The 21,781-nt window shown below is 36.0% G+C and overlaps 5 protein-coding genes and 2 non-coding genes across 7 annotated transcripts; 3 read left to right on the top strand and 4 right to left on the bottom strand.

Annotated features, from left to right (window-relative positions):
- Positions 1–1,560: 1,560 nt before the first annotated feature.
- On the bottom strand, positions 1,561–2,099 carry LOC108037410. The gene is made up of 2 exons (XM_017113973.1): positions 2,043–2,099; positions 1,561–1,989 (listed from the first exon to the last, which is right to left on the bottom strand). Exons 1-2 carry the CDS (start codon positions 2,097–2,099, stop codon positions 1,666–1,668), a joined length of 381 nt encoding a protein of 126 aa, XP_016969462.1. The 3' UTR covers positions 1,561–1,665.
- A 312-nt stretch (positions 2,100–2,411) lies between these two features.
- On the bottom strand, positions 2,412–2,937 carry LOC108037412. Its single transcript, XM_017113975.1, has 2 exons — positions 2,870–2,937; positions 2,412–2,816 (listed from the first exon to the last, which is right to left on the bottom strand). Exons 1-2 carry the CDS (start codon positions 2,924–2,926, stop codon positions 2,511–2,513), a joined length of 363 nt encoding a protein of 120 aa, XP_016969464.1. The 5' UTR covers positions 2,927–2,937; the 3' UTR covers positions 2,412–2,510.
- Positions 2,938–6,633: 3,696 nt separating this feature from the next.
- LOC108037418 (neural cell adhesion molecule 2) lies at positions 6,634–18,037 on the bottom strand. The gene is given in 8 exon segments (XM_044459867.1): positions 6,634–7,402; positions 7,828–8,316; positions 11,430–11,582; positions 12,326–12,457; positions 13,132–13,272; positions 13,730–13,894; positions 13,897–13,980; positions 17,294–18,037. Coding segments are annotated over 8 exon segments (1,404 nt in total). The 5' UTR covers positions 17,349–18,037; the 3' UTR covers positions 6,634–7,217.
- An 804-nt stretch (positions 18,038–18,841) lies between these two features.
- On the bottom strand, positions 18,842–19,174 carry LOC108037422 (neuropeptide-like 4). Its single transcript, XM_017113983.1, has 2 exons — positions 19,119–19,174; positions 18,842–19,035 (listed from the first exon to the last, which is right to left on the bottom strand). Exons 1-2 carry the CDS (start codon positions 19,128–19,130, stop codon positions 18,892–18,894), a joined length of 156 nt encoding a protein of 51 aa, XP_016969472.1. The 5' UTR covers positions 19,131–19,174; the 3' UTR covers positions 18,842–18,891.
- Positions 19,175–20,602: 1,428 nt separating this feature from the next.
- Positions 20,603–21,156, top strand: LOC108037420 (neuropeptide-like 4). The gene is made up of 2 exons (XM_017113982.2): positions 20,603–20,653; positions 20,820–21,156. Exons 1-2 carry the CDS (start codon positions 20,642–20,644, stop codon positions 21,000–21,002), a joined length of 195 nt encoding a protein of 64 aa, XP_016969471.1. The 5' UTR covers positions 20,603–20,641; the 3' UTR covers positions 21,003–21,156.
- Positions 21,157–21,270: 114 nt separating this feature from the next.
- On the top strand, positions 21,271–21,342 carry Trnaq-cug. The gene has a single exon. It is a non-coding gene; the product is annotated as a tRNA-Gln (tRNA).
- A 338-nt stretch (positions 21,343–21,680) lies between these two features.
- Trnaq-cug lies at positions 21,681–21,752 on the top strand. Its single transcript has one exon. It is a non-coding gene; the product is annotated as a tRNA-Gln (tRNA).
- Positions 21,753–21,781: the final 29 nt, after the last annotated feature.

Genomic DNA, 21,781 nt, shown 5'->3' with positions numbered 1-21,781 from the left:
TTTCCCAGATCAAGTTTCTGTTTAACTTTAAAATGTATTATGCACGCTCCTTTACGATTTCACGGTTTTCGGTTAAAGAATTGTAAAAGAAACGATACTACTACTTTATAAAACAAATATTTAATTTTAATGCAGCACAGAAAAAATATATATTGCACTCTGTTTTTAGCACTTTATCATAGACGTTGTTTGAACAGTTTCGCATGCAAGGGAAAAGTAGATCTCATTAACATTCCAAATTTCGCGAACATTTTCCGCAATGCATATTTAGTGCAGCGGAAAGCAAACTACATTTGAACTTTGTATCAAAATAAAATATTGAATTAAGCACATACAAATGGGCCAAATAAATTTTTGGTTTTGTGCTCTATTGGCACACGCGACGTATGCGCAATATTTAGTGCACTTAAAGAGCAACCATTTGCATAATAAGGGAATGATACAAAAACTCGTTCCCTCCCCAAACCATGAACCCAAACAGACATAAACAAAGTTAAAAAGGGCGGTGGGATGTGGTATTTCTGCCCGAAGAGTTGTTCAATTAATATGCTTTGGTCCAAGCGGCGTATGCGTAATGCCAAAATGCCAAATAAGGTAAAATGAATAGCACAATGGTTTCAGTAAATAAGCGCATAATGCTTTGCTGTATTCAATGTTTATTTGCGGCTGGTAAAAGAGGTTTTGGTTAGTATTGATTCCGCGGGTCGGTTATTGGCACCGAAAAGCAATTAAAATGTGCTCTAAACTATGGGTATTTCAGCTGCTTAGTTAGGGCTGTGTAATGTTTTTTTTTTAAAGCTTTTACCCATTTGTCTAGACAGACAAAGCCGTGAAAGACAGCCAGACGAACTGACATACATATGCAGATTTCCCTTAAATTTAACCCTTGAAACTTAACCCCCTGTTGCCCACCGCATATATGTACATACATCCCAGCGCGAATCGAGGCTTGCAGTTGAAGCGTCCTTCCATATAAATCACATAAATATTCACATTTATTTTCATTTCCAACGCTTTTCCCCCTGTTTTTGTTTCATTTCGTTTTCGTGTTACCATAGAGTCCTAGATTTACATATTCATTTTGCTCCACATTTCATTCTTGCTGCGCTTTATGTAATTTTTTTTCCTGTGCAAAAAACGAGAGGTGGCACTTAAAAAGTCGTTACAAGGTGCAAAAGTTTTCTATGTCAAAATATACAGCCGGCAGCAGCAGAGACAATGACACTGAAGTGCGGGAAATGGTAGTGGAAAATGGGGTTTCATAGTTGCCTGCATATGTCAATGGTCCCGAGCCGAAAAAAAAAATAATACAGGAAAGAACATTTCTGACCCATTTAGGATTTCACAGGAAAGGAGATATTTCTGTCATCAATTTGGGTGATTTGGGTAAGGGAAGAAACTGAAAACAAAAATTCCCATTTAATTGCCCAAAACGGAAAAATGCCAGAGAAAGTTTAGAGCTTTTCCGAATTTTTCCTTTTGCCAAACACTGAGCACAGTTCAAGCATATTAAGCATATTAAAGTAATACAGTTAAGCATATTAAAGTAATACAGTAACATAGAAGCACAGAAAAATATATATTTTACTTGTTGCATTAACATTAATTTCTATTGGCTTCTGATGTCCAATTCAATGAAGCATTTGGACTTCTTAAACAGGATATTTATCCTTTTTTCAGTCCTCGAACATTTTCTTCGATTTTAATGAAACATTCGAACTTCTCAAAGGACTCCACGCACTTATCGTTATTCTTGATGGAATCGCAGTTGTGCTTGTGTTTTAATTTTTCCAGTCTTTCCCTTATTTTATCCATGGCCTTTGATTTGTCCAAGTAACACTGTAAAAAGCACTTGACATTTGCCGTTTTGTTTTTGATTTTGTATTTCATTATGATATCAGCGGCTTCTTTCATGGGAAGTTTGTGTGTTTTGGCACAATCACTGGCAATTTTTGGTCCATCGACATAGCCAGGCGGTGTCGGTGGCGTCTATAAAATATTATGTAATGTATAATTAAAATACCAGGTGATGTCCTACTTACGTCGGCAGCTGCCAGAACTATGGTGCTAATCAGGAATACCGAAATGAGCAAGACCATTATTTCCCAGATGGTTTTTCAATATAAATCTGAGATATCGGAGCTGTGCCTTAAATAGTTTGATGTGCCTTACTTTATACACGCCTATTAAGCATGTCACGGCTTGTTTCACACTTGTTACCAAATTGATCAACCGATGATATTATCATTTTGATTACCTATGCCATACAATAATTTTTAAAATCCCACTTTCCATTGGTTCAATATCTGTCATTTAATTGCCCAAAACGGAAAAATGCCAGAGAAAGTTTAGAGCTTTTCCGAATTTTTCCTTCAGTTCATGCATATTAAAGTAATACAGTTTTATAGAAGTACAGAAAAATATATATTTTACTTGTTGCATTAACATTAATTTCTATTGGCTTCTGATGTCCAATTCAATGAAGCATTTGGACTTCTTAAACTGGATATTTATCCATTTCCCAGTTCTCGAACTTTTTCCTCGATTTTAATGAAACATTTGAACTTCTCAAAGGACTCCACGCACTTATCGTTATTCTTGATGGAATCACAGTTGTGCTTGTGTTTTAAATTTTCCAGTCTTTCCCTTATTTTATCCAAGGCTTTTGATCTGTCCAAGTAACATTTTAAAAAGCACTTGACATTTGCCGTTTCGTTTTTGATTTTGTATCTCATTGTGATATCTTTGGCTTCTTCACCGGGAACTTTGTGTATTTCGGCACAACTCCAGGTATAACTATAGATAGGCGGTTTTAACTATAAAATATTATGTAATGTAGAATTAAAATACCAAGTAATGTCCTACTTACGTCGGCAGCTGCCAGAACTATGGTGCTAATCAGGAATACCGAAATGAGCAAGACCATTATTTCCCAGATGGTTTTTCAATATAAATCTCAGCTATCGGAGCTGTGCTTTAAATAGTTTCATGTGCCTTACTTTATACACGCCTATTAAGGATGTCACAGCTTATTTCACACTTGTTACCAAATTGATCAACCGATGATATTATCATTTTGTTTACCTATGCCATAAAATAATTTTTAAAATCCCACTTTCCATTGGTTCAATATCTGTTACGTGTGTTACGATTTCACAGCAAAAGGAGATATTTCTGTCATCAATTTGGGTGATTTGGGTAAGGGGAAAACTGAAAACAAAATTTCCCATTTAATTGCCCAAAACGGAAAAATTGCAGAGAAAGTTTAGAGCTTTTCCGAATTTTTCCTTTTGCCAAACACTGAGCTCAGTTCAAGCCAGAGATGTGTGGGCAAAGTTTAGACCGAAAAATTTGATAACTTTTCAATGTGGCTAATATTAGGTTACCTCAGCAAAGATTTAACTTCAATCAACTCACACACGAACAAACAGGGGAAAAGTCCTCGCAATCAATTTCAAATTTATCCCGGTCTCATTTGCCAGGGCATAAATTACTTATGAGCCATTCATTTATTACACCTATCGGCAAACTACACAAAATTGACAGCTTAATGATTTGTTCATAACTTTGCCAATGGGTCTTTATTTATGCGAAACTTGGACGTAGAGGCTGCAAATGGTAATTAGAAAAGTTGTACTCGTGTGTGTTCTACTAAGCTCTTGGGGATTAATTCAAGTCGGAAAGTTTCTCGGCCAAATGATATCAGAGCTTGGCTGTGATTGGATTACAGGAAATGGTTATCGTGCAAATGGCCATTCACAAGTATACCTTTAGGGTTAAATAATAAAAGGTTTATAAAGGGCTTGAATAGTATTCAACTCTTTTCTGGAAATCTCATTTGAAAGCTGTTCTCATATTACTTAAAAAACATCACCTATGACTTTAATGATTTTACCTACTCTAGATAAATGTATCTAATAAAATAAATGATGTTTAAAATAATTTCAGTAATACTTTTTATAGTTAGGCCTTATATCTTTATTAAATCTTAATATCGTATCGAGTACAGTGTATATTGGTTAAAAGATTCAAGTCATAAAAGCTCAATTGCATGGCATTATTACAATTAATAATTGACATTCTCCTACTTAAACCAAATTTATCTCAAAAGTTGTCTTTGTCATGGAAATTTCGACAAATTTCCATCTCAATTAGCTAAATATAATTTCAGAGGTTCGTAATCAATTCTGACAATTTGAGCATGAATATTGTATAAGGGAAAACAGATGGAACGATTGTAGGACCAAGAGGAAACTGTCGGCGACTTTCACACTTTTCTTGCATTTTCATCAATTAAATATGCCGACAGACTTCAATTATTTATAGAGAAAGAACCCAAAAATGCGGGTAAAAGAGACGATATTTTCAGGTATATTTATTTAAATACCTGTATATGTGTACATATATTCAATCTGAGCTCATGTGTGTGTGTGTGGGTAGAAATTACTTTTCGGAAAATTATCATGCACATTGGCTGATGCCACATGCCACTCACACAAACAGTCTTATAAGGGAAATTCAATTTGATGTTGCAGCAGTTGCTGCTGTTTCTGCTGCTGTTGTTGATGTCACTCGCCCGACTCATTAAGTATTAATTGTAAATTTTAATTAAAATAAACCGAAACGATTACGGACACAACAGTTGAAAAGAGACGAGGCGGGATTGACCCGCAAACTTTCCCGTATCCCTGCTTCTGATGGCCAGGTAATAATGTTTACTGATTTTATACCACCCACTGAATGCCGCCCAGTGTACACATTACCCATATATGAGAATGAAAAATCCCATTAATTGCCCGGCAAAAGACGAGTCCGGTGAAGTAAAAACAATAATAAATAATGAAAGATTGCAAGTGCAACTGGGGATGGCAGCTGCAACTGCAACTGCCACTGCAACTGCAACTGCCCCTGTCATCTTCCACCATTCTGGCCGACTTTGATCAGTTGGTTAACTTATGACTTAAAGTGGGCGTGGCCGATATGGGCTGGGCTTATATATCGACCATTAAGTGATTGTTGCGGCAAGCCGATTAATTTCATATGTTGCAACAAGACAGACAAGGCCCCGTTGAACTCAACTTTTGTTGATTGTTCTTATTGACTTGTGCATATTAAAGGAAGAGACCATTTAATTGGTGTTAAAAATATGTTGAGCCCAACATTTTATGTAGTTATTACTTTATGCAACAAGTTAAATAAGTTTGGAAATAAAATTTTAACTACAAATCTTTTTTATTTATTGTTAAGTAAGTCTTTCCAAATAATTTTCTTAATTTATAAAATAATTTAATTTGCTTAAAATAACTCCCTTAAGCCCCTTTATACTGGAAACTATTTTTCAGATTACCTCCGATTAAACCCAGAAATGCAGCCTTTCACCATTGTTTGGGTGTGACTGAAAAATGGCCAATAATTCGTGTGTTAATAATCTACAATCAGGCAGATGTGGGCGTGGCACATTCACACAATGAATTGCCCGGCAAACACGAGCGGAATGAATTGTATTTATTTGTGTGGCATAATTTGCTTATTTTTGTTTCACGTTGTCACGTCTGCGGGCAGATTCCCACTGACCCGTAACAATTTCCGGTTTTTTTTTTTTTTTCACACGGAGAAATAAAGGTTAAATAAAATACAATAAGTTATTATGGCCGATTGCGTTAATGATCATTTATAGCTGGGTGAGTTTGTGGGCTTATGTAAATGGCACTCGCATCCTCCCATTTTTTCATACGCGATAACTTCCCGAAGGATGCACAGGACAAAGTGTACGGAAGGACGAGAGATTTATGCTTAAGTGATGTAAATGTTTTGCCATTTGACAGTTTATTGACTTTTATGAGTTAGTTTATTATGTTCTTTTTTTATAGCCGTAAAAGGGGGGTAAAAGGTTGAGGGGGTGGCTGCGAAATATCCTTGTAATTGGGCGCGTGTTTGGCATAAGCAATGAGCCTGCCATTATGTCCAAGGCTTTGTCCTTGTCCCCGGATGTTTATGGGCTGAAGGCAATACAAGATTTGCACTAATGAATATGATAAACATTTTATGGTGCATGATGACAAATAAAGGCCACTAGATAATCATCAAGAGACACCTTAACGGAGGGAAATGCCAGGAAATCATTAAACAAATGGGTTGACAGTTAGTAATAGTTTTTCCATTACAAAGCAGGCGATTAAATTAATAGAAAAGTGTGTACATTATGTTAAAAATTAAACAAAAATACTTTGTTAGCTTTAATACTTTGTAAGCTTTAAATAATTAATTTGTTTATTGCAAAAAAATGTAAATTATTTTAATGGATACAAAAAATGGAAATCAATGCATAAAATATCAAACATTTTTTTTAATTGCCCTGAAACTATATTTATGTTAATTTTAAAAGCTCGCCAATTCATCAAATATTATCCAAATGATTTGAATTTGTTTTGTACACTTTAATATGCTTAAAAATACCCCTAAAAACTTACCTTTCCCATCCCCTTTTTGGCCTAAACTAATTTCATAAAATGTTTAAAAGCCACATCAACATCAAAGTCATTTTTATACACATTCAGTTGAATTTATTTTCATATTACTCATACGCACTGCTTACCTGCTAAACATTTCACTTCGTTTTATTTGGGGGTTCGTTTCTCATTTATGGTTTTCGTTTTTCACTTCAATTAAGCTAATTCAAATCATTTTCTATTATTGATTCGCTTTCATTTAATTTATAATCAGTAATTTGGACTTCCATTTGTGTTTGTAAAATTCATCAAAGTTTTCGTTTTTTTTTGTTTGGGTTTACTTGTATATCGTTTTAGTTTTTAGCTTGAACAACATTTATGTAGAGTTGGGCATTTCATATTTAACTATAAGGTAGAGTTGACAATGCATATGTATTGTATGTATCCTAAGGACTACACCCCTCTCCAAAATCGTTCGTTAATAACATCCTTAGGTCTTTCTCTTAAAAAACGTACAAAAAATGCGGTTGATGAATGAAAGTTGGCAGCAAAAATTGGCAATAGGCTGAACAGATATCGTCTATATATAGCAAAAAGCAATTGGTTTAATAGCTCCCTTCTCTAAACATTCTTGGGTTAGGTTAAAGTGAATTGCACACACAAAGTTCTATCACAGAAGATACAAGAACATAGAAAACTCAGCAGCAACAATAACGAGTTTGGGATGGTATTTGGTATTTGGTATTTCTTTTTGGTTTGGGACAAGCTCTATGTCCAGATCAAAGCGATGATGATTGCGTATATGGGATATAGCGACGGATTCCAGCTGCATCCTGTGGCTGTGGTGAACACCTTCACGGCACTCCATTCACTCAGTCCGGCGAGATTCCGACTGGCCGCCCTCAACAGATACGTGGTGTTCGACTCCAAATGAGCGATAATGAAATGATGGCCTGGAAGTAAACATTTGGTTTTGATATTAAATAACAAAAAAATAATTATTTGTTTTTAGTATAAATAGGGTATATATCAACATTCAAAACATAGTTATCAATGGGATTATTCGATTAAGAAAATGTGGTTTAGGTCTGGCAAAGCCAAATTTCAATTTTTGAGTGAATTACAACTGGGGAAAATTCATACAGAAAGCTTTTTGCCTTTGGAAAATTAAAATAATAGTTGAGTGTCCTTGTGAACATCACTTCAACTTGATAAATTTCCTGGCTCGAATTCTAGAGCTTTCCTTAGATGATGTTTCCTTGCAAAATTATAAACAGAAGGCAAAAAGGTATGCTTCTCTTATACAAATTGTGTTAAGTGCTTTAAAGTAGTCCTTATTTATGTTAAATAAATAGTGCATTAGCTATAGTATACTCACCCCGATGAAGGGAGAAGTCCCTTTGCTTGGCATGGCTCCAGTTGCCGGCGCTGAACTTGAACTCGGTGTCGCTCATGTAGGCCACCCGGTAGCCATAGATCTGCATCTCATCCGAGACGTTCGACATGAAGGGCTTGTGGATGTCCAGGGCGAAGCCGTCGGTGTAGACCTTCTTCAGCTGGAACCGCGAGGGACCCCAGGGCTTGGCCCCCGGGCGCAGCTTGATCACCCGCTCCAGCATCCCCAGCGGATTGGCCACCTTGCACTTGTAGTCCCCGAACTGGGAGTCGTTCCTCACCTGCAACTGCAGCGTGGCCCCGTAGTCCGCCACGAAGATGCGGTGGTTGAAGCCCACGATGCCCTTGCCGTTGTGCAGCCAGGTGAACGATGGTGGCGGCTCGCCCATCGCGTCGCAGCTCAGATTCACGGCCCCGCCCACATAGGCGTACTGCACGGGCAGGGTCTCGTTGAAAAACCAGTGGGGTTTATCTGAAAGATGGGTGTAGGTATAAACCACATGTGGCGAAAAGCGCAGAGAGTGTTTTCTAAAATATATTCAGCATATTTTATCAGAAATATGTTGTCACTGAGGTGCAAAGGGTTAAGAAAAACTATCTTTTAGATCTTCCCAACTTGTTGGCTTAACTTAACCACACTAAATAACTATTTGTAAATAATTTTAAAGTCACATTTGTCATAATTAAATATCCATTTTTTTTCCACCCCAAGGAAGTTGTTACTTATGTTATAAACTTGAATTTGTTTAAGTAAAAGTTCCCTCAGCTTATTCCTGTCAATGAAACATCCATTTTAAATAAAGACGAATTTCCTAAAAATATCCTCAATAAAGTTTATCGGAATTTTGATTCCCAACCCATCAAGGAAAGGCCTAGTTTGAGTATATCACATTATGTCAATGCTTATATTGCAGAAAAAAAAATGTATATATGATTTTAAAAGGCTTGTTTCTCTGAGTGTATGTTTTTGTGCCCACATACTGACTGCCAAAAACTTCGACCTGGTTCTGTTTGTTCATTCACCCATTTAAGCTCCTAAAAAGATAGCGGAAAAAAAGATATGGGAGCAGATGGATATTTGTTGGACTTTTTAGTTGTGTGTGCTAAAATCCTCCTATTTTTTAATGACTTTAGTAGTCTAATTCCCAAATTATAATCGTAGGAAATAGTGATTACTTAACATAAAAGATATTTTTGGAAAAACAACTTCTAAGTGTTAAACTATTACGCCTTTGCCATCTGCTCAAATTGAAGAGCAAAAAACCGAAAATAATCCAATCACAAGAACAATACATTTCCGTCTTTCTCTTACTTTCTCTTAGCAAGGAACTCTTATTCTTCTTTAACTCCTTTAAAAAAAGAAAAAAAACTATAACCTTGAGTCTTGGAATGGAGAGCAAAGAAAATAAGAATATAGTATCTAGAAATTGAATCACACGGTTGCAAATTGCTTTTTTTTAGCTTTCTCTGCCTCTAAAAACTTTTCTTGAATCGTAAGAAGTCTTTTGGCATCGTTTGACTACAAATAAAAGACACACTTTAGTTTTGAACCAATTCCCAGTATCTTTGAAGAAGATGACCTTGAAAATTTGTTTAATTTTAAGGAAAAATGGAACTTGTGACGTAAGGGGCTTATAAGATATAAGAGTTCATTCATGGGTATATGTGAAAACTGCAGAGTCTGTATTTGCACTATTACGTCAATATTAAAAAAAATACTATGCAGACAAAGCAATTAAGTTTGAAAAGCTGCTTTTATCGCAGGGGTTTCCCACTGTCAATTGTGAGTTTTCCGCTATCCCCAAGGACCTCGACCCCTCCTATTTTCCATTGAGGCGTTGGCTAATAGCACATTTTAGCATTTCGTCGTTGTCCCAGTGTCCTTCGTGTCCTTGTCGCCATCGTCGCCGATGCGGTCCATTGAAGTTTATTGCTTGGGAAATGCAAACCTATATATTGCAGCATTTGCAGCATTTCAACTGCTGGCTCTGTTTCTGTTTCAGTTTCTCGTCGGATTCCCCTTCCTGCGATTTTCTGCTGGGCAGCAAATTAGTTTCTGTTTCCATTCGCCTGCTGTTTGCCTTCCAGATACCAGCTGCCCGACGGATTGCTCCGCTTGGGGGGCTTTAGCTGCACTGAGGAGAATAAGGGGTTATCTAAGGTTGCTCTAATATATAACTTCAAGAATTGTCGAAAAAATCTCTTGAAAACTCAAGGAAAGTGTCTAGAGATAACTGCTGCTCTCAAAACCTTAAATATAGCTTTTGATTTTTAATTAGATATTGATTTAGACCTTAAGATTTTGGAACTTATTTTGGCATGTAATAAATTAATATTTATTACGTTATCTTTAATTTATTTTAATATATATTTCAAATATTATATGTGTATGTGTAAGTGATAAAAAACTTTCAAATTAAACTATGCTAATCATAATATTATATATTTTTTAGTAATATGTGAATTTGATTTTTAAAGTATTGCTATTTTCTCAGTGTTCTTTAGTTGGCTTGTGCAAATATTCGAGCGGCAGTCATTAGTAAAATTTTGACGGCAACTCAATTCGGACGAGGAGTTGGGCGAACGAGTCAACTGGAGCTTGGATGAAGTGGCCCGGGCTCCTGCATATTTGGCTTGCCTGGTGTTGGTTTGTTTATGAAGCCATAAGGTTCAATATCGATGGCTGGGCAGCATTACAAATGACTCCCAGGAGACCGTTTTTTCGGTTGGCAAATACGAGGAATTATTAGGTTGTGATAAACAAACTTTTCCTCGTGTTAGGAATATGAAAAGATGGATCATAGTTCTTGTTTCTGGCTTGTGCTGTATAAGTCGAAGATAAACATGGCAAAGGATAAAGTCTAAGACAAATATGAAGTCCTTAATCAATTCAGTTCATTTTATTTTCTGAATTTGATAATCTGCTTAAATTTTGGTTTACTCTTAACCTTTTATTTTAAACACTACAGAATTATAAAGGTATAAATCTAACTACTATGAAATACAATACATTCTTAAGCTGTTTGAACTGGCTACTTGATTTATTGAAATGCAATTAAGGTGCTTTGCTGTCTCTGTATAAGCTTTATACAAATTCTATTTTCTTCCTTGACTTAACTTGAAAATAATATCCATTCCCCTGGATACTCAATTTCATGAGATATCTCTAGATTTCAATCCCCTTCTTCCCAAGACGGGTAATATGTTTATTAGGAAATTTGCATCAATAATTTGCATTTCCCAGCCACTTGACCCTGACATCCGGATGGAATTCCCTTTTTGGTGCCGAGGGGATAACTTCAATTGGGAACTGGAAATCTCATTAAAGCCAACGAAGCTTGCCCACTTCCCAGGGGAAATTCCAAAGGGGGTCTTAAAGAACTTTAAGCTGCCATCAGCAAAAGACTTTGTTGCACAGTCGCTGCTCGTTTCTTGGAAAACTAAAAAAGGGATGGCAGCCAAATGCAATCGCCAACAAGTGGGGTGCAAAATAAATTCTAGATTAAATATTATCGAGTGTGGCACGCCCCTTGCAGAGCTGCTCTCCAAAACTGGATATTGAAAGAGTGGGACAATGACACTTACGTTGTATCCTTAGCAATATCGTTATTTGATCGGAATCCGAAAAAGTCGATGTTATACGCATCGCCCGACACGTGTACTCCCCGGCATCCGCCTGGCTCACATTCCTGATGTACAGACCGTTGGTCAGGCGATTGTGCTTCGACGAGTTGACGGCTGCAACAAAACAAAGGCGAGGGGAAAGAATTAGGGGGCGGGGTCAGAGCTGAGGGGGATATCGTTGCATCGCCAACAAGCTTGCCATGCCAGCGGCAGTCCACTGCACTTTGAAAATTAATCTGTTCTTTGATTACATTTTTTCCAATTTAGAAATTAAAATTTAAATAGATCATATTCGGAGTTTGACTCACACAAAATTTAACTAATATTTTTATTATGGCTTTAAAGAATAGTATACAAATAGGTATTCCAGCCAAAACTGAGAAATTTAATAAGCTGTCAATGAACTACTAATAATTATTGTTTAATTTAAACTGAAACCAAATTTTAAAATGTTCAACAATTTTTTAAAGTTTTTAAATTTCTACCAAACATTTAAAATCATTTAAAATAAAGTATTTCTGTTAAGAATTCGCAGAAAGTTCATAAGGACTTTTCAATGCACATTCTTTAGTTGAGAAATTCTTCGGTTGTGATAATAGCTCCATAAATCATAAGGATAATAATATATAATAAAATAAAGTATTTATGTTAATTCGCCGAAAGTTCATAAGGACCTTTCAATTACATTACATTATTTAATTGAGAAATTCTTGGGTTGTGATAATAGCTCCATAAATCATAAGGATAATAATATATAATAGATAATAATATTATAATAAACAAATATTTTTAATTTTTAGCTACTTAATTATATTATGAGGAATGTTTTGTATACATTTTTCCGAGTGCCAACTTACTGTTTATATATTCGCCATTGTAGAGCCAGGAGACTTCCGGCGCGGGCATTCCCTCCACAAAGCAATTGACCAGTGCATCGCGTCCCTCGCGCACCGACTGCACTTGCTCCGTCTTTCCAAATGAGATTTTCTCTGCGGGTCAAGTCGAATGGGAAATTCCGTGTGTAAATATGCAGCCATGATAGCCCCCTTCCTACATCTATATATACAGTCTATATATATGTATATATAGCTAACCAGCTTCTTTGCTGCTTCTGTTTACTTGGTCTCTCTTTGATTGGTAAGTTGACAGATTGTGTGCTAGTTCATCGAGTTACTTTAAATGTGCCTGGCAAAGCAATCATTCTGATTTGTAAATACATTAAATGATTTGTCAGTCGGAAATTGGTCCGGAATTTCGTGCGAAAAGTGGTCGAGAAGATTGTGGCAAGTGGTTTAATGGCAAATGAAACTGCTGAAACTGAACTTTTTTATGAGCGTGAAAAAAAGGTTTTCATTTTATTTTATTTATTTACTTAAACTTGACTATGATTTTAAGGGGATGCAATTAAAATGGTGGTTTGACTTAAAAGCTAACAAATGTATTTAAAAGTAAGCCCCAAATGTATATGATTTTAAATCTATAAGGATTCCAAACAAAAAAATATCTGTAAGCTCATTAAACTTTTCATTCGTGCTCCGGAATTGGCAGACTTACTAAAGCTAAGTCCAAATCACAACTGAGCAAGTAAACAGATCCTACTGCAGCTTTTACGACCCGGTTTCTTTTATGTTCTTTTAGCCCCCAAAAGCTGAAGTGAACTTACGATTTACGAGCAGCTCGAAGGAGGCCAAAAATTCACGTTCAACATTGACATTCCGATTCCCATTTCTATTCCCGTTCACCTCGCAGGTCCAGTTGCCCCTGTCCTCCAGTGAGATGTGCTCGAAAACTAAAGCCAGAGGTCCTAAAACAAGGACGAATACAGAGACAAAATAGGTTATGAGTTATTATATTATTATTATGAGTTATATAGAAGTTAATACCTATGTAATACAATAAACTTAAGAATTTCAATTATAGAATTTAAAATTCTTTAATTCAGACCTTGCTATTTTATATATACGTTCTTTTTTTAACAAAAATCTATTTAAGAAAGCCAATTTAAATTTTTCTTAAATGTTGCTAAGCTAATAGACTATAGCCTACTTTGCAGTTCATATATAATTTATGTTCTTCCAAGTCAAACATTTTCTTTAGACACTCTTTATAGCTTCCTATTTTAATAATGATTTAATAAGCCAGCCATTATTCATATCCAGGTCATCCGCTTAGCTTTCTCCTTGTGTAAAAACCAGAAAGATAGTTTTGCATGGCAGCCAGTGACTTTATCCACTCCAGTGGGTCATTACTTCACCACTTACCCGTCGTCTTCTTCTCGATGTGGACGCGTCCTTTGGTGTTCTCACGGGTCTGTCCGCGGGGATCACGCCACTTGGTGTCGATATTCTTTTGTACTGTCTGGCAGAAGATGATGAAGGAGTCATTTACAAAATGCGTTATTGATGGCGTTGACGGCTGCAGACTGAGGGGGGAGTGGGCGGAAGGGCGGTGGGCGGCAGGCCAATGCCACTCCCCCCAATGAGGCTACTGTCCAGCTGGCCAAGGATTGCAGCTGAAAAAGGGCAAAATGGAACGCTTTTTGCATTAAATTTATCACTCTAACAAGGGGTTGAGCAGCGGGTGTTCTCGCCAGCTCATAAAATGTAATCATAATTTATATAGACAGCTGCTCATTTTTCCTATTTTTTATTTGTTTTGGCTTGCATTTAATTAGCTTTGCTGTCAGCAGTCAGTGAGTGAATGAATTTGTATATAGACATTTTGAATTCTTATGAAATATTCAAGGCATCAAAATAACCCATCTCTACTGAATTCCTCACTCCGCCTTCATAACCCCTCAACCTTTTGTGGAGCAGTTTTAATAGAAATTCTTATCTTGCATTTTCATTTCATTGTGTAATTCATAAAAATCAAGAGTTGGGGGAAAATATTACAAGCAATAAGAGTCTAAAGAATTTTGTAATAAAATGGGATTCTAAAAACTATCTATTAATAAATGTATTTCCTAATTACTTTTAAATGTATTGACTAAAATGGGGATTGTAACTATATAAATGAATTTGGTACAAAATAAAACAAAATTTGTTTCATAAATTTATATCCAAATTTTCAGTCGCCTAACGAGATAACCTTTTCTAGTAAATTTTTCGTTTTATTTGTTTGAATCTCTGTAAATTATAAAGTTAACTTTTTATTTAAAAACAATGTCCATGTTAAAAACCCAACACATATATTAATTTTTGTTGGTTTTATTAAATTTATTTAAATCACTTTTGTTTGTATATTAGCTAGTATTTTTCAATGATTTCATCATCTTTTTTATGACTGGTCCCAAAGCGAAAAATTCCTCAATTCCCCAAAAGGCGAGCCTATATTTTTTTGTAGTTGTGCCTCGCCTAGCAACCAAAAAACCCTTTAACCCCTGCCTTGACTACTTTTGCTGGCTAAAATTTCAGAAAAACAATTCCACAGTTTTTGTACAGACAAAATTGAAAATAAATATCCAAAACTATTTGCAAAAGGGATCAGAACTTGCTTTACAATATTTTGTTTGTATTTACTTTTTTCGGCATGCTGTTGACGGCTGGCTAAAATAATTATTGGTAATTGAATCTATTGGCACCATGTGGTAGTGGAAACGAAATATATTTGATATTTAATCTGCAGAGAGACTGATATTTTTTCAGCTTTATCTAAAAGTTTTTAGAGAAATTTCTGGCAATGAATTCGAGCTAAAAACCCGAGGTAAATAAACTTTTGATGGATAAACTACACCGAGACTTAATTTACCTAATGGAAGATAAACTTAAATCAAAAGAATCTTTATAATAAAAATAAATATAAGCACGCTTTTATTTGAAGTATGCAAAACTAATAATGTACATGAATAATATGTTATTTCTCAACAAGGATCCACATGAAATTAATCAATTATGAGTTACATTTCAACGAGGCTGCTAAGAACCTTTGGCAAATTGATTTTTAAAATTTCATCTATTATTGGTTTGCTCTTTTCGCTCTCAATCAATAAACCCCATTCCCTTTGCCTTTAGAAATACTTAGACCAGAGTGCATCAAATCCATCAAATTGAATTTAATAATATTTTATTTGATAGGTAGGTAGTCTGTGTGCGGCAAATGTTCAAGTAAATCCAATAAAAATTCAAATTCGCCTTTTTGAATTCGTAAGCAATATACAAGCACACACATAAACGGAGGTACATTTTCTGCAATTGGATTGTTAAGGTTTGCCTCCTTTGTGCGCTGCATATCAATCAAGTTTAAGATGATGAGGGGCCAAAAGGAAAGGGGTAAGTAGGTTTTTAGAGGTAATATATTTTTAGAATGGTAAACTGAATTTATTATGCAGGAGATTCGTAGATTTCGGTTATTTGCGATTGCATTTTATCTAGATGTCTTATTTGGATATTAAAAGAAGAAAATTTAATATGCTTAGAAATTTAATTTAATTTGGTGTTTTTTTTTGTAAATATTTCTTGAGAACAAACTGTAAAATAAGTGCAAATAATAAAATTGTGTAACCATTTCCATTTACATGCTTGAATATTTTACAGAATTTATTAAAAACATACTTTCTCTTCTTTTGGTAACAATTTATAGTAAATATAAAGAAGGGTAAACAAATAGGGTTGGCCCTCTTCTACATATATTAGCATTTTAAGCCAGGTCTGATATGCATCAGTTGTGAATCTATCTTTTAAGATTTTCCTTTATATTTTTGGTCTCCAGACATATTTTCCAGCCTATTTAGTAACTTGTTCCTTTTCTTGACACACTTCAAAGCTTGTCAAGTGACTTGAGTTGGGCACAACCTCTTTTTACCCCATCCCAGGCACGCTTCCGTTGCCGTAATGAATTCCTTCGCATGATTCCCATGAAGCGTTTCATCTTTGAGGGCCACATGGCCATGGGCTAATTTGGGTGAAGGTTCCTCCGACGCTGACAAAGCGCTCACACATGGCTTGCTTAGCATCACTTAGTGCCTGTGCATCTCCTCTGCCGCCCAACATTTTCCATTGCATTCTTTTGGGCTGAGAGCGAAATGGGCGTATGTGTAATATTTCCATGCCACATTGCGTAGCCGCAACAGATAAAAAATGAATGTTTGGTCAGAGACAAGAGAAGTTTGTGAAAAAAGAAAGTTCGCCCCAATGAAATGTTTCCTTTGAGAGGTTGATTCCGCTACATTTGAAAGCAGATTTGCGGCAGCCAGAAAAAGCAAATATTTGTCTTAGTTGGATGAGCACGAAAAGAACCAAAGTTTAAGATAAGAACGGCCATAAATGTTTTTAAAAACGAATAGTTGGAAAAATAAAGTTTCCCTGTTTGAAGAATTTTTTACCAAACCCAAAGTAATCATTTGTACTAAAGTAAAAATAAAAGTAAGCAAATGAAGGTTTATAATATCTAATTACCATTTCAAAAAGCTAATAAACTTATCTTCTGTATACAAAAACTTCAATGTTCCTTTAATATTTTGAAAACTTTTTAAATTTCCAAAAAAAATCCTATTTTTAGTATTATCTGAATTTCATCTAAAATATTTAATCGTTCTTTCGGCATTACTTAACTATTTAACTCATTATAAAAGTCTAAAAGAAATCCGCAAACACATCAGCACACTCTCATAAATACGCAAACAAAGGAGTGCCAAAAGTTTTGCCAAAACAAATGAACTCATTTGGCATTCAGCTATGAATTTCATTATTATGAAGACAAAGAGAGTTGGAAAACAAAATGGAAGTTGAACCAAATATATTTTTGTCCAGAGTGTTTGTTCTAAAGGGGTGCTACTTAATGTGGGAAAAATGAAAGCCGTCTTGGAAGATCCAAGCTTATCCTACCATTTTGGGAGAGGAGCAGCAACAGCAGAGAACAGAGCGCAATCAGAGTATCCATAGCTCAGCCGGTGGTATATCCTTTATTTGACTATAATCCTTAATGGTTAATTTCACTAAGTCTCGCTTCTTTGCAGTGAGTTTATTACACGTTTTTGTTCGGTTGACTTTCGCAGTTAATTACGATGCTGTTCACTTGAGGGATAATGGCACATGACTGAGCCGCTCATGTGTCATCCGTGGCCGGAAAACCGGCAACAACACTACTTTCACTTTTGGCCAGGAAAATGGTATGACATCATCATCCAGCTCAGGGCCAACATTTTTGCTATAAATTATTTTTTTTGGCTATTTTGTTTTGTGGTTCTTGGCCTGCCCGCTTATTTTTTATCTTCTTCTTAAGCACTAGCACTCGACGAGGAAGCACTTGGATGGAAGGAAGCCACCGGGAGGTTGGAGGGACCCGCGTAGGTTGACATATCCGGCAAACATATCCTGCCAGCGATTTGCCTCGCCTTACGTTCAATTCTCGCGCTCTACTTGGCTGATTGTCGTAGCCGCCGATGGGGAATCCCCTGATCCATTGCAGGCGAACGTCGAGATTCGACTGAAAGTGCACCGCAGGACATTCGGCATCCACGGCGGATGCTTAACGAAGTGCGAGTGCGAGTGCGAGTGCGAGTACGAAGTCCTCGGGATGACTTCCTCAAATTGCGAGTCCTTCGAATGTCGCTGCCGCGTTCACGTTCAAACCGTTGCGAAATCAGAAAGTACACTGAAGTCATCGCTCGTCCTGTCGCATCCTTTTTGTCCCATCGCCAGAAAGTCGGCCCGAAAAGGGAAAACTTCATTTAGTAGGTGCTTCGCTATGTTGGCACACTTTTCGTCGGCGCTTCAGTTGGCAACTTATTTATAAGCACTTGTTTCTAAACATTTTCAGTTCGAAATGTTGGGGGAGGTTTTGACAGCGGCAAGGATTTTTGGGGTGAAAAGCATCCTTTAAGCTTTTTGTTGTCAGTGCAAAAGCTTTTATACAACAGGACATGTTTCAACTTTATGAACATTTGCCATAAAGTAAAATGTAAGTTATAAAACTGTGTATATTTTGTACTGAAGTGGAATACTTCTTCTGAATATTGACGAAGAAAAATTTATTACATTAAATCCCATTTTTTGTATTAGTTAAAGATTTTCATTAGTTTATTAGCTCCACTTGGCAGTAGTGTGGCTCTATTCCCGTATAACAGTAATGAGACTGTTATAAAAATTAGCTTTGGCAATATAACATTAAAAATATTATAGCAAAAAAACCAAGTTTCAGATTTCATTTATAAAAAAATAACATTCAAACAGCTTTGCCTTTATGTTGTATTTAAGCTTTAAGTCTTCGAAACTTTTTATTTAACAAATTTCAAAGAAATGTACTACAATCTAAAATTATAATTTGTTTTATAAAGAAATCATACTGCTTTTTAAAAAGAGAGCCAATAAAAGGGATATAAGTCATTGCATCAATATCAAAAGTTTATGTAATAAAAAAGAAAACAAAATTGATTTTCATGTAAATATCGAAAATCTTTATTCAGTGAATCCGGATGTTTTAATCAGCCGTAGTAGACGTACGGGGAGGCGTAGCCCACGGCCGGATAGCCGGCGGAGTAGACAAACTGGGGCACCGGAGCGGGATTGGGTCCTGGAGCGGGAACAGCCATGGCAACGGCCAACAGGACGGCGAACAAGAGCACTACCTGTGGGCGCAAAAGTAGGCGAAGCACTCGTTCAGAGATTACAGGATCAAAGGCGAGTGTCCTGCGGCAAATCAAATACTCACCAGCTTGAACATGTTGATGAAAGGGTTAATTCTCTGACTTGACAAACAAAATCGAACTGCACTCAATGTTTGCCCGACTGCAGCCTTTTATATTCACAAACATTACCTATATTCAGACGGATATAAGCCGCTTTGCCTCATCGCTGACTGCATCGCATTTTTATATTCCGTATGCATTCACGCCGGCCAAGTTTATGGCTCATTACGGCTCTTAACGCGTTCGCCTAATGCCTGCCAAACGTACTGAGCACAAAGAACGTTATTGTTTCTTAATCTGTGTGCCTGACGACATCGCCACCATCATCATTATCATCAGTAAGTATCCCCCTCTTCCGCCCAAAAATCCACTTTCCGTAATAGCCCCTTCCCCAAAAACTCCAAAATGTGTGTCGTTCTTTTTGTCAACTCACTCTCCTTTCGTTGACTCTTTTTTATATCGGCTTTTGGTTTCGTTTTGGCCGCCGGCAAACATTTGGCTTTATTGTCAATTCGATCGATTTGGGAGTTTAAGAATACATGATTTGGCAAAATGTATGCAATACACTTGCAGCCGGAATAGAATTCGATGAGATAAGAGGATTTACTCTAGTTATTGACATGAAAGGCAACCTAAATGATTACGTATCTTTAAAGTAAATTAACGTAAGATTAAGAACTGTGCAACAGTTGTTAACAAAAGTTGGCATTTCTTGTTTTTTCTACAGATAGGATTCCTTGAATTAATTTTCTATCTTTTAAAGGGCCTTTTATCTGATAAGAGCGCTCGAAATCAAAATCAAAAACTCTCAAATAATAAATTAGAAAATAGTATTTAGATACTATAAGAATTGAAAATAAATAACTCAATAAATCAATCATAATTATATACATATTGTCTTACTTTCTTTAAAAAATGCATTTTGAATGCATTCACTTCAAAAATAAATTAAATTACTGATTAAATATTTTTATTATATTTTGTTTATCCAAATAATGTGCCAATTTATTACCAATTACAATTATTAATTATACCTCCAAAAACTTATCTTCTTTAAAAAAACCTCAACAAACACAGTATAATTCCCAATCTCATTCTGACAATGTCCACAAAGCATTAATCACCTGAATGGTAGCCCAAATCTGAGAACACAAATTCCCAATTAAAATGCAATGAGCGTAGTTAGAAATATTCTCCAGTCGCAGGTTGAAAACACGTTCAAGGCCAATCTATATCTAAGCGATTCCATCATCAGAGATCGGCAAAGAATAAGAAGTCATTAGAATGCAAAGGAAATTTTTGTTTTGGGTTGACAAAAACTATCGCAGTGAAAATAAAAACAAATCTAAAGCCGAATGATGTGAGCAAAACAGAAATGGCCATAAATCCGATCAGAGCCCAGAAGTGCGACATCATAAATAAGTCATGAGTGCGAATTTTGGTAGACTGACAGAGGACTATATAAGCCGGCAGAAAAGTGGAGAACAGCATCAAATCACAATTTGCAATCGCTACACAAGCACCTCAAGTCCTCAAAACAAACAAAATGTTCAAGCTGGTAAGTTAAAGAAGAATATAGTAATATCCTTGTTTAAAACTAATAATACAAATGTTAAGATTGAAAGAGCCTTAAATTTAATTTGCTTACGAAACTTTACGACTCTAGTTTGATTAGACTTAATTCAATAAATAAAAATGCTTTTACCACTTTTTACAACTTCTAGCTGGTTGTTGTTTTCGCTGCCCTCTTTGCTGCTGCTCTGGCTGTCCCCGCACCAATTCCACGGGCCAATCCCGCCCCAGTTCCAATTGCTAGTCCCGAGCCCGCCCCGCAGTACTACTATGGAGCCAGCCCGTACGCCTATTCCGGAGGATACTACGCTTCCCCCTACTCCTACTACGGCTAATTGACCAGGACAATGCAAACCAACCAACGACTCGTGATAACGCATCAGAATACGGATTACGGAATATGCGCGTGCTGACAAATCAAATTAGTCATAAGTGCTTTAAAAAATGCAAAAAAAAAGTATTGAGCAAATAAAATGTTGAAGTGCAAAATTTAGCTTGGATTTTTTATGATGGGAGTTAAAACTTTCTCCATCTCATGAAATATTGGTCAGCGCGAAGGGCCAACGAGAATTGTGGACTGCTTTGGACGGCTGAAGGCCAAGCGGTTCCATGGTGTAATGGTTAGCACTCAGGACTCTGAATCCTGCGATCCGAGTTCAAATCTCGGTGGAACCTGATTAAGAAATTACTATTTTTTTTTTTTTTTGTATTATGTTTGTAATTATAAATATTAACAATACATAAGAAAATCATGTTTTTTATATTTTTATATCCTTAGTATAAGACTAGGTGAGCATTTTCTATGTTTTTAGCATTCTTTTGATTGTAGCTTTTTAGATACTCCTTTTACCATTTAATGCTTGCAATTATATATAAAGATTGATTTTAAAGTATTTAACTTTATTGAAATATATATTATATATCTTGTCGAATTCATTCAATACGTTTTGTCAAATCAACATTTTTTTGTCCGTGGTAGAATGTTTGTGGGTTTTGTCAATCAGTATTCAAGCGGTTCCATGGTGTAATGGTTAGCACTCAGGACTCTGAATCCTGCGATCCGAGTTCAAATCTCGGTGGAACCTGAGTTTAAGTAATTATTTTTATTTTTTTA

The sequence above is a fragment of the Drosophila rhopaloa genome, unplaced genomic scaffold (genome assembly GCF_018152115.1).
Source record: "Drosophila rhopaloa isolate 14029-0021.01 unplaced genomic scaffold, ASM1815211v1 contig_2, whole genome shotgun sequence".
NCBI classification, from domain to species: domain Eukaryota; kingdom Metazoa; phylum Arthropoda; class Insecta; order Diptera; family Drosophilidae; genus Drosophila; species Drosophila rhopaloa.
The sequence above is the reverse complement of the archived record's forward strand: the minus strand, read 5'-3'. Positions and strand labels throughout refer to the sequence as shown.

Coding starts and splice junctions, on each gene's coding strand:
- LOC108037412 (XM_017113975.1), bottom strand. CDS start 2,926: ATGGTCTTGCTCATTTCGGTATTCCTGATTAGCACCATAGTTCTGGCA. Junction 2,817..2,869: donor TAGTTCTGGCAGCTGCCGAC/GTAAGTAGGACA, acceptor AATATTTTATAG/TTAAAACCGCCTATCTATAG.
- LOC108037410 (XM_017113973.1), bottom strand. CDS start 2,099: ATGGTCTTGCTCATTTCGGTATTCCTGATTAGCACCATAGTTCTGGCA. Junction 1,990..2,042: donor TAGTTCTGGCAGCTGCCGAC/GTAAGTAGGACA, acceptor AATATTTTATAG/ACGCCACCGACACCGCCTGG.